Source organism: Cyprinus carpio, chromosome B13 (genome assembly GCF_018340385.1).
Source record: "Cyprinus carpio isolate SPL01 chromosome B13, ASM1834038v1, whole genome shotgun sequence".
In the NCBI taxonomy this organism is placed as follows: domain Eukaryota; kingdom Metazoa; phylum Chordata; class Actinopteri; order Cypriniformes; family Cyprinidae; genus Cyprinus; species Cyprinus carpio.
In genome coordinates, this window is record NC_056609.1 from 14,414,090 (window position 1) to 14,426,966 (window position 12,877).

The 12,877-nt window shown below is 35.2% G+C and overlaps 1 protein-coding gene across 2 annotated transcripts in view; it reads left to right on the forward strand.

Annotated features, from left to right (window-relative positions):
* The window catches only part of atrnl1a (attractin-like 1a), a 233,763-nt gene that overhangs the window by 102,911 nt on the left and 117,975 nt on the right, over positions 1 to 12,877 (forward strand). For both annotated transcript variants that reach the window (XR_006156248.1, XM_042736733.1), the window contains exons 22-24: positions 91 to 143; positions 10,960 to 11,054; positions 12,544 to 12,622. Coding sequence is in view for 1 of the 2 variants with exons in the window: in XM_042736733.1 (XP_042592667.1) it covers positions 91 to 143; positions 10,960 to 11,054; positions 12,544 to 12,622 (227 nt within the window). In the remaining variant the exon portion in view is untranslated. The remainder of the gene's footprint in view (positions 1 to 90; positions 144 to 10,959; positions 11,055 to 12,543; positions 12,623 to 12,877) is intronic.

The window sequence follows — 12,877 nt, forward strand, 5'->3', positions numbered from 1 at the left end:
GATGGGTCAAAACTAGCTCCCAAATCTATTTTGTTTGTGTACATGCATCATATTTTTAAACTATTTGTTCTTTCTTTTAATTTACTGCAGATGTGATTCTGAAAATCGCTACCTTGGCAACCCACTTAGAGGAACATGTTACTGTAAGTAACCCTCACTGGTACTCTCTGCCTCTCTCACACACAGACACACACACATAGTCATAGGTCTGGTGATATTGCTAACTATTATATCTCGCCATTTTATAATGTTAATGTATTCTGTCTATTTTCATGGATTTTCTCCAAAATTGCATAATTTTAGCAATCATCTTTTAATCAAGTCTGTTCAAAATGTTTGATGTAAGAACCGTACAGCAACAGAGCAACAACACTAATCTAATGACACAGCCCTTAGGAAACTTAATGGCCAAATAAACAGCACATTAAAGTCATTGTAATAGTCACAATGTTGCTTAATTTTATGTAGCCAAAAAACAAAGAACATCACACTCATATTGTGAGTATTCAGTATATCATCCAGCACTACACATTCACACTCATTACCTGTGTCAAACACTTTCGAACTCTTTATCCAGTGTTCACAAATAAACATAAACAGCACCTTCTGGAAGCACAGCAGATGGAAGTGTTTCTTCCTAACCCCTCATCAGGACTCCATCACTTCTGTTCTCAGTGGTATAACGCCACTTGTGTTCTTCTTGGCTTCTGTCTGCTGTATTTTTATGTGTATATGTGTGCATTGTGTGTGAGGGAATCTTATTTGTCGACCTTGTCGCTAAATGCCAAGAGCATAGCCTAAAGCGAAACATGTGTTTTGTGAGATGTGTAGTTCACATGTTGCTTATTTGGAGAGATTAAAAGAGGTTTAGATCTCAGTGCAGTTGTTTGTGGTGGATTTTACCTGGACTGGAAAATGATTAGGACAAACTCTTTGAGGAGAATAATCATATATGCCCTTGAGTGAGGACATGAGGTTTTTTGGGAGTGTGACTTCCAGTTACCGCTTCATTCTGCACATTTATTGATTTAGTTTATATGGATTAATCTCAGAAAAATCAAATGTTTTACCAAAATGCAGATTAAACTTCAAGAAAAGGTGATTTTCATTATAGAATCACAGTAGTGAGCATGATATATGTCTTGCATTACATTAAAAGGAGTATGTGGAGAAATTTTGTTTAATTGTTGGCAGTACTAAAAAATAGGACACTGAATCTTATTCAGAATTATTTTCAGCAGCAATGTCATGGACATTCGCTCATGTAACCTGTTATCCCACCTTAAGTAGGGGCTTCTGTTCCTTTTTCAAAGAAGTGGAAGCGGCCAGCATGTCCTCAAGCCCCAAACACTGATTTTGACTTAAAGTGCCTCAGATAGAATTTGAAGATCAGAAACTGCAGTGGGCAAGCAGTCACGTTGGATTCACCCCCCATACATCAGCTGCCATAAAATACAGTACAAAAATATGTGGAAAGATACAGCATTTAAGCTGTATAAATTGAAGCTAGGAGAGCAAATGTGGTGTTCTCCCTAAAATAAGTTTTTTTTATTTTAAACAAAAGTCTTTTTTTTTTTTTTTTTTTTTTTGTGGGGGGGTTGGGGGTGGACGGACATAAGCAAAGCCTTTCATGTTCTTGAGTAACAGTAATGTTCTCATGTCTAAAGAGCTTAAGCATTTAAATCCCTGATGCGAATACACCAAGTCACTTTGGATGTAATGTATTAAAAGTTTTCATTGTGGTTTATAGGGTAAACAATTTTTTTTGTTTTCTTATATATTATATTGTTTATTTTCGTATTTTACTTTACTTTTATTTTATTTTGTAATGAAAGTAACTGATATTTTTAGAATGTTTTTACAGGTGCTACTAATGCATGTTCAGAATGTGCATCATTTACATGGTACATTTAGCCCTCAATATTCGCATTATTTGTTTATTATTAAATTAGGAATAGGAATTCAATCCCAAGTCCCTAGAGCAATGTTACTCTTACATGTTGTAAGCATGTGCCCTGTCCACTGTGCAACAACGTACATGGGTTATTGTAGGATTACAAACTAAATTTTAGCAGTAGTCCATGATATTTATGTCAAAGCTGACTGTGCTTTCTATCTCTGGCTCACCCTGTTTAGCATTTTCTGTCTATCATAGAAAATCTCTGTCTCACACACACACAGTATAGATTTGGTTTACGTTCAGAGCACTAGATGGCAGCCTAACAGCTCTAGTACTAGTCCAGTTGTCATGATTGACAGTTTAAAGCAGTCATAACTTCCTCATCTGTCCACAAAATAAAGGAAAATATATACAGGAAATGACACGGCTACAGAACAGAAGCATCATCTTCAGGAGCAGCAGACATGGGCTCTCTTAATGACTGGGAGCTCATCCACACAAACTTTGAGACAGCATCTACTCAGTACTCAAAGAAAATAAAAAAGTCTGTTGTAAATCATTACTCTTGTCACTACAAGTCCCAGAAATTTCATCCCAGACCAGATCTGACTAACCAAACCAGGCTTAAGTAAACAGCCCTCTAATGCCACCAATGAATGTTTTTAAAACTAAGCTCCATTTGATTACAGAGTCTCAGATAAGCAGAGCACATTCAGACAGCCAATTTATTTTAATGGACGCGGAATCATCAGTAGGTGATCCATTCTGTTCTTAGCAATTTGTGTGACTCTTGCATCTAATTTATTTTTATTTTTTGCTACCTTTTGGACATCTGAGGTTTATGTTGCTTACCAGACATTTGTGTTATCTGCTGCACTACAAAGGCAAAAGGTGCCTTATGGTGGAAAGGTTCTTAGTATTATGATTAATCAGCACACATAAAAGATGACTGTGTGTCAGAAGCACGTGTGAGGGGTTTGCAAGGCTTTTATGAGCAGATCAGACTTGCATTCCCTGTATATAGGAGGATTTATTACCAATGCATTATTTATAATTGACCTCCCCTCCAGTCTCTGCAGCACAATACTGTTATATCACTTCATGATTGATAGTGTAGTGCATCATATCCTCCTGTGGTCAACAAATCCATTCCAGCATCCCCCCCTTCTAGCTGAAATGCAACACGCATTACTTTCTTCTTCTGAATACAAAAGATGATAATTTGGAAAAAATTTTTAAATCATTTTTGTACATACAGTGATAGTCAATGGGGTCCAAAACAAGATTAAACCCTATTGATTTAAATGGTATGGAAACAAACAAACTACTGTACGTTAACCTTTTTTGCACATAGCACTGGTGCTACAAAAGTTGAACATTTTGTAGCACAGGCCAACAAGTTGTAGCACAAGTATAAACGTCTGTTATCATCTCTGAAAAAAAAGTAATGGAGTTCATCACTTGAACAAACATTGATGTTCCAAAGAGCATAAAAAATACAAACCATCACAAAAATAGTTTGAAACAAAACAGTCTGTTATGTACAAGCTACATTTTCCTTAAATTGCTAAAAATAGAAGAGTGCAGAAACATAACACCTCCTATACCATAACAAAATATAAAATAAAAAAGAATGGCAGACATTTAGGCCAAAGTGGGCGAAGATGTCATTATTTTATCTTTGTTATGGACCCTTTTCACAAGAGTATGAAAAGCATCATAAATCATCCAAAGTTTTTCAAATGTAATAAAAATAAAATAAAATTATGTACATTTATAACACTGTATTTTGTATTATATTACCTTAGCATCAAATTACAAAAAACATTTAACGCTAATGCGAGGGTGTTTCTAATACTGCGTCTATGGGAGTGACGGTAAATTTGACATCGTTCTCTTTTCTGACTGTCATTATCTCTCTTTTTTCCCTTTTTTTAAGTCATGAAAACATTTTCGTGGAGTTTTTCTTTTCCTTTTTGAGCAAATGGAAATGCAAAAAATATATATTTAAGGTAGTCTCCCATTCACCACTATAGATTTACCCATCTATGAAGAATTCCGCTGCTGAGAAACCTGGGAATGTGAAAATGGTCTATTTAAAAAAAAATAATACCGTTTTGTAACCCATTTTCTTCAAAATATCTTATTTTGTGTTCATTACATTTAGACATTCATTCTTGTTCAGCACAAGAAAGAAATTAATACAGGTTTGGGACAATGTGAGTGAGCAAATAATGACAGAAATGATATTTTTGGGTGAACTATTCCTTTAATGACAAGCGGCAGCATGTTTAGTACTATCGCTTTAAGAGCTTCATGCATCCGTTTCTTTCTCAGCTGTTTACTTTCATTTTAGACATAACCAACTGTTTAAATGTAAACCTTGTGTGTTTTTGACAGTATTAGATGCAAAATCAAGCAGACGCGAAAGACAACTTAGTCTAGTAATTAGGCGCTGTTTTAGTGTGCGCGCTTCATGTGTATATCTGCTCAGAACAGCACGTGAATTAAATGTTTAAGCAGATGCAAATAATGTACTTTTGTGATTGCGCATAAGTGCAGTGTCCCAGGAGTGTAACTATACTGCTGAGTTAACATTTGTTGTGAATGTATGTCGCATTATATTGAGGTGGATGTGCCAGAACTGCAACTGATAGAATGTGCGCTGTAGCACAATACTACGATATTTCTTCAAAAGCAGATCGTGGAGACATTTTATTCATCCAGGATCAAAGATTGTCATATCGCACACCCATAACTACCAAGTAGAATCAATCTCACACACACACAAACAAGCACAACGAAATCACGTCACACTATTAAGCAGCTGTGTTATGAACATGCAAAACTGTATTGCATGTGTGCTACAGTGGTAAATTTATTCATCGCACGGACCAGTTTTTCTGTAGTACGTGCGACATATATGCCACACTGTACAGCCCTGCCAAAAACAAAAATTGTTAATATTTTTAATTTGCATTTTTATTTTTATTTATTTATTTGCAAACATTAAGACATGGGCTCACAAATATTTTTGTCAGCTGAACCACTTTGATGTAAAATATTTCCTTGAAGTACCACCTGAGATTTTAATTATATTTTAACAATAATAGTATTATTATTATTATTATTGAGTTTTAACTTAACAAAAAACATCAATATATTACTGTTATACAATACTGTTACATATTACTGGAAAACAGAATATTTGATGATAAATAATAGTAATTTAATTTTACACTACACATTACAGTAGTAATACTTATCTTACATGCTTCACTTTCAAATGTACAAACCCTCAAGCTTTTATTTGACCAGAATATTGGTGAAATGCTGTAAACTTCTGTCCACAATAATGTTAGAAATACGCAAATGTAAAAATAAAGTGAACCTGGGGCACACTGCGTTCTCAAATGCATGTTAAACTCACAGCACATGCTGTAAGGCATCTGATGTCAGTCATGGTTAGTTAAAATAACCTCTGTGGTATCTATGATTATATTACACTGGAGTTTAGATTAAAGCAACTGTTATTCTTCATTTCATACGCCTTGTATGGTGTAAACTCTGAAGTGTACAGTGCAGCTGGCCTGCAATCTCTCTCACACACACACACACACACACACACACACACACACTCGTCCCAGCAAGCACAAGCAGCACCTCACACTCCCAGCATCCAGCTGTTATCTCTTACTAGCACTGTTTCCATCACTCTGTCACTATGGATTTCATCACACGTGTGCACTGCAGTGATTCAGTTGTCCGGCTTTGAATATGTGGGGCGGACACACTCGCTAATTTGACCAATTAAAGTCATGAAGAGAGGCTAGTCGGAGCGAGACAAGTCTAACTCCCCAAGGGAACGTCAGTGACATTTACCCACTGAGTGGGATTGATGTTTACGCTTCGTCTTTGTAACAGGCTAATTCAACCAGCCTTGAACACACTAATGTCTGTTATCACAAGGAGAAAAATCAAGGACCATCAAATATGATAATAGTAATGATGACGATAAATGCAGCTCACTTATAACGGTAATTGAATGTGTCCTTCACTTACGCAACGTATAGCTGTATATTACAGTTTGTCCTCCAGTGTCATTAGGTCATATTGCAATTGCCATATACATGAGGATGAATGTGGAGCAGTCAAAACTCTCATCAAATCATTGTCTTTATTTGACTAGAGGTCATATTTACCATGTTATTAGATTAGATTCAACTTTATTGTCACTGCACATGTAAGGTACAAGGCAACGAAATGCAGTTAGCATCTAACCAGAAGTGCAATAAGCAGTAAGTACAGAATATACAAGGTCTACAATATGTACAATAACTATACAGATAAGTATTATGGACAAAATTTACAGATTTTAAATACTATCAGCATGATATACAGATAGGTGTACTATGAACATATTATACAGATGAAATATGTGAAGTGTATGTACACTATAGGCAGAACTATGAACATATGAACAATTTACACTATTGCAATGGAAAGTAAAGTGCATAGAAAATATTTCAGTGTGCAAATGGGTTATTCAGTGTTCCTGGATGAACAGACAGTAGTGCAAGTAATAGCAGGTTTTCTGTTTTTGCTTGTTGTAAATAAATAAATAAATAAATCAGTCAGATGTAGTGATGAAGTGGGGGGAGGAGTCTGTGTGTATGTGTGGGGGGGTGTCAGAGGGCAGAGTTCAGCAAGGAGACAGCTGTAGGCGAAAAAGCTGTTCCTGGATCTGCTGGTCCTTGTCCGGAGGCTCCTGAAGCGCCTCCCGGAAGGCAGGAGGTTAAACAGTCTATGGTCAGGGTGAGAGGAGTCCTTAAGAATGCTGCGAGCTCGACGTAGACAGCGTTTCCTCTGGATGTCCTCAATAGCAGGAAGTGGTGTTCCTGTGATGCGTTGGGCAGTTTTCACCACCCTCTGCAGTGCTTTGCGGTCAGCCACCGTGCAGTTCCCATACCAGACTGTGATGCAGCTGGTCAGGATGCTCTCGATCGCACACCGGTAAAAGTTCACCACTATGGCTGAAGACAGCTGGTTCTTCTTCAGTGTTCTGAGGAAGAAGAGGCGTTGGTGAGCCTTCTTGACCAGGCTGGAGGTGTTTGTGGTCCAGGACAGGTCCTCCGTGATGGTGGTTCCCAGGAACTTGAAGCTGGAGACACGTTCAACAACCAACCCGTTAATGTGAATGGGGTCATGATCATATTCTAATAGTACAGAGTAGTGCTGGATTGCAATAAAGTATTTTTTTTTTACTTCCTTACTGTAATTTTTTAGCACCATTAGAGTATTTTCCTTTCCTTTTCTTTTCTTAATTTATTTTACAACATTCTAAAGCATAAGTCATTTTTGCTCCATTAAATTTCAGAACAAAACAAAACATAAAACATCATATAAATCTTTGTAATTGAGCAAACCAAGACCTGCTTGAATGTGCTTTCCAATTTGTGAACAAATCATTTTTTGAGCCAGTTCTTTTTGAAAAGGTTCACAAATCACATTGAACGATTCTTTGTCTGAATATACAAATCGCCATCATTTACCATAAATTTAATACTAACTACACCATGATATTGTGGCAGAAATGTGGGATAGTCATATTGAATTTTATTATAGAAATTATTTATACGTGTATTAAATGTATTAAAGGAGTAATGGTATGTAACTACAGTTTTTTTTTTTTTTTTTTTTGTGATTAAGCTATAATGTCTGTGCATTAATACTAAATACATTTAGACTACTGTTTTTTTAGAAACCAATAGGTACATAGTTATATTTTTACCATGGTATTGAGGTGCTATGGTTTTAACTGTAGTTATCGTGATCTAAAAGTATACTGCTGTGGAAGACCTGTGGTTAATTGTAATAAATCTCAAACAGTCAAAATTAAAATTAAATTTCACCATTTAAAAATTAGGTTGTTACTATTTTTTACAGATGTTACTGTTTTTGATATTAAACAAATTAACATCTGCATCAAAACTCAAGCTACTACTACTGTCAACTCAAGCTACTGTCAATTATCCATTTCTAAGGTGTAATGTAATATTATTGTAAATGTAATATTAGTATTATTGCAGCTTGCAATGCAAAGTGTGCTGAAGATATGTGTCATCAAAATCAGGAATGTGCAGAAAATAAGGAATACATTTTTCTATTAAGATATTTATTTTGTTAAGGAAAAATGACTGGAAAAGAGTAAAGAATTCAAAAACGTGAAATGTTCTGACCATAAAGAATAGTTTAAAACCACAATTAATGGTCTGGTTTCTACAGCTTTCACAATAATTTGTCCAGCTCTATTTATGCCTGATACACTAATCGACGGCTAACTTCCCTCAGCCTGAATAAAAGCCATAACTACTGTTTTAAACACATAACCATTGAGCATCCCACCAGCCAGACAGACACTACTGGACACCCCCAGGCCCCTCATCAAAAACTAATCAGGCATTCTGCCTAGACTGCTAAATACTTTCAGTCAGGCTGTTTTGTGCTTGTGCACAAAGGCACTTTTATTTGGACATCTAAGGGCCTATCTTACGTTCTTAAGATAATTGTATTGGCTTTAAGCCTTAGATGTAGATTTCTTCTCCAATCAAGACAATGTTACAGTGCATGAGGATGAAATTAGGGTTTTCATTTCTTCATTGTATTTTGGTCACGCTGATGATATGGAGAGAAAATTGATGTGGAGATACATCCATGATGTAATCAATCCAGAACCTCTAATGTCAATTGATTCTTTCTATTTATGCCTCTTTAAAATATAATAAGTGCTTTCAAATAAAGTCACAGCAGATATTCAGTGACAATGGAGATATTGGTTGATTGTTCATGTATTCATGATGTTTTGATACACATGAGCAAAAACATATACAGCATAACTGTTAAATAATGTGTAAACAAGAACATCTGACCTTGTATTATCAGGTATGGTTAGCTAAATCATGTGCTTTTGTTATGCATACCTGGTTGTCTACAGTGTAAAAAACTCGGTGTAAAAATTCATTTCAGCTCACTGCATTCACAAGGACCATGTGAACCAGTGTATATTTAGCTTCAACTTATTATTTAAGGGCAGTGTGCCGTTTTCTTTCCTGATTCTAAAAAAGATGACTCCAGATGTCCCTAACTCTCTGCTGTTCTCATTACCGCCAGCAAGGTGTTCCAAAATTGAGGATGATAACGTTTATGGAGGAAGACATTAAATAAAATACCTAGATCCCATTTGCCAGGGATGGCTTTCTGTTATTGCTTCATTTCAGACCTCTGAACCTGGAAATGAAATGTGTTCTGCAGGATGTTTAGAGGAAAATATACTTTGGCTTGATGAGACTGTTATTTGAGATTCCTGTAATAGCTTTATTGAATTATGTATTGTAAATAAATGTGTGTATTTCATAACCAGAGCATGTCACAAGACAACAATTGGTTGTAATCAGAACGTCCTCTTTTGGCTTCTTATGTATGTTTTGTTTTATTAGATGATGGTGAAAATATTCCAGCGTTCAAGAAAGGTTAATAACCTCATATGTTAATAATTTCATTCCTCTGAAATAGAATAGCAGCACATGTTTTCATGCAATTTCCACAAAATAACCACATTATTTAGTGCTCCCTGATTTCTCTCAAGGGGAAATTTGATTTACTGGCAAAATTTGTGCAATTATTTGGCTTGAATGATGCGGAAATGTTGGAAGCGGTGAAAATATTTAATAGTATCGTTATTTATGTTCATTTAATATTTGCATTGTACTTGCTTAACTCTTGACACACATTCACTCATACACACATACACATGCAGTCATGCAAGCGAACACAGATGCACGCTCAAAAGTATTAAAATCGTAACAGCAGGAGGTCTAAGAGAGTGGGCAATAAGTAGCTCTAAGTATCCTCTCAAGCACATAGACATAATGTTTATCCCACAACCCAAAACAGCCTGTTGATCTCCCTTTTAGATTTTCCACTCTTATGTTCCCTTCATGGGATGGAAAAACTCTCTGAAGTTTACCAAAGACCCTTATGGGATAAACATAGCTTTGCTGTGTACCTGGGGCAAGAATAAGGAGAGAAAGAGAGCGAGAACCCACAATTTATTTGTGTGACATTGGAGGGTATGGAGTGGTCAGAGGAAGAGATAAGCTCAAGACAGCCGCTTTGATCTGATCTGCAGTAATTCTCCGTCTCTCTGTGGCTGCGGAATGAACACGGCTATTTGTTGAAGCTAATATCCTTTAGTTTCGGTCGCTTTTTGTGAACATCTCCCAATCTGCTATGGTTTAGTATGAATTTGTTACGTCATGCACGGATATGTTGAGATAAACATCTCGTGAACAAGGCCTGGAAGTTTTTCTTGGGTTAGTGTGGAGTCAGAAACGTTTTGATTTGTTTTGTTAGTTTGCAACTGCTCATTTAAGGTCTAAAGTTTGAAGGGTTGATGATGTGTTCCTGAAAGACATGATGAGTAAGATTAGCAATAAATTGAACTATAATCACAAAAACACCACTATTTTTTAATGAAAAAACCCTAAATTACTCATTGCTGAGTGTTCCTAATCTATAAAAGGTTCTGTCAATTTCAGAATGGTCATAAAGGATAACTAGATAACTTTTTCATCTTTTTGTGCAATAATGTCAATGACAGTTCAGTGTTTTCTTCGCTTGGCAGAGTTGATATTAATTTTGACCCACTGGACAATCAAATCAATCCTCAGCCTTCCTCTGTCTGTTGCTATTTAATCATATGCTGTCTTCACAATTGAATCGGACAAGGTGACCTTTAGTTGCTCGTGCAGATGTGAGCTGTCAAAAAGTCCTTCATATCACAACTGCTTCTCTCTCCCAACGAGAGTTTGTGTTTTACTTTGAAGAATAGCTGTGATTGCCATGATGTTGTGATTTCAACATGATGGGAACATGAAGGATTTTTGCCAAAAAATCACTTTCATAATGTTAACAAATCTCATGATTTTTATGCTGAAACAATTTGACATTTAAATGCCTAATACAATTTATGTTTTTTTTTTTTTTCTCTACCTCACTAGACAATCTTCTGATAGACTACCAGTTCACTTTTAGTCTGCTTCAAGAGGACGATCAGCACTACACGGCCATTAACTTCATGGCGACTCCAGAAGAGGTTAGTGAATGTACATCGAGTTCACAAACAAAATGGTTTAATTTGTATTTGACTTTGAACTTGGTGTATTCCTAAAAAAAACATTTTTGCAGCACTCAAATTTGTGTGCTATACAGTAGGGCTGTAAAAAAAAAAAAAAAAAAAAAAAACAATTTTGAATATTAATCGAATTTAAAATAAAAATCCACGTTCGAATGCAAAAACATTGCATTCAAATTTTTGGTGTGCATCAGGCAGCGTTATCAGTGGCACACAAGATGCGATGACAATGCAGTATTTGCATTTTAATTGATTTTTAATCGTTGTACATTCAAAATATTGCGGAAAAAGAGAACATCAATGCGGAGCAGATGTTTACATCAAAACTGAAACCAAGCCGAAAACACAGAATGCATATTTATCGCATTCTCTATTGGGACATTTATCATCATTGCGCTCGCATCTCGCACAAGAGAGAAAGCCATGTCTAGAAAGCCATGTAAAATTAATTTAAGTTCAACTTATAAAAAACATGTCTCGTTTTTCCACATCCCACTACAGCTCATATTTTTAAGAGTAAAAAGTACTCTTTGAGATTAGTTTTCATTCCTTTGTATTAAACAATACATACATGCATTATGCGATTTTGTTTCTAATTATTTAAGCAATTTAATTAATTATACATAGTTTATAAACATTATTTTAAACATTATGCACTTTTTTCAAAGATAGTCCTGTTATTTTATTGGTTTGAATAAACGTGCATTAGTAATATTTTGGTCGATGCGCCAGGAGAGAAGCCAAAAGCTTAGAATATTGATAATATTTAAGTACAAACTTCGAAATTAGTTTTTCAGGCATTTTGACATCCCTACTATACAGGTGTAATTTGAGATTTTCCTGCGACAAACTTTTTTTTTGTGCACACTTTTGTGCACAAAATTGTTACGTGGCATAACACAATCACAGGAGTTGATGGTTACAACACTTTTATGTGAAACAGGATTTTGAAACGATCAGATTTCATTTAATAAATGATTATGAAAATTAAATTATATTTTAAAGGCATTAGAATGTGATATTATAACCCATTGTTCTAAATGTAACCCATGTGCTGTGCTGTAAATCCTTTACCTAATTTGGTGTGACTGTCTTTTTAGAATGTGCTTTTTTTTTTTTTTAAAGCAACTAGTTGACAAAAAATTTTAATCCAATATTTGGGAATAAAGTAGCTTCGCACATTTTTAAACATGTTTTGCAAACGGACATTTTTGACTGGGAGCATCACAGGTGAACAATTTGTGAAAATAATCCCCCAAAAGGACAAAAATAATAATTTTTAAGCTAATTTTAAGTCTAATTTGATAATATTAACAAAAATTTTTTGTGAAAAGATGACTGGAGCACAACATGATGGTTAAAAAGAAGTCCACATTTAATAAAGTAAAAAATACTTTATAACAGCTATTTAAATACTTTTTTTGTTGTTGTCATGTTGTTTGTTTTCCAGACCAATAAGAACCTCGATATGTCAATTAATGCATCCAACAATTTCAACCTCAACATAACATGGTCTATTGGCTCAACAGGTAAAGTATTCATGCTTTTGGATTTCATGTATATTAGAATAAAATGAAATCCCAAGAGAAAGAGTTACTTTGTAAAATAGATCTGACTGAACAAGTATATGTAAGTATACGATGAATCCGTTTGTCAGGGTATTCATAAAGTGCTTTTTGATTTCAATTAAGATTTACAGAGTGCTCTTGCACAGGCAAATGCCTATGCGAAATAGTTTTTTCATTTTGTTGCTGTTTGAATAAACCTCCGTGACAAGCAGATAT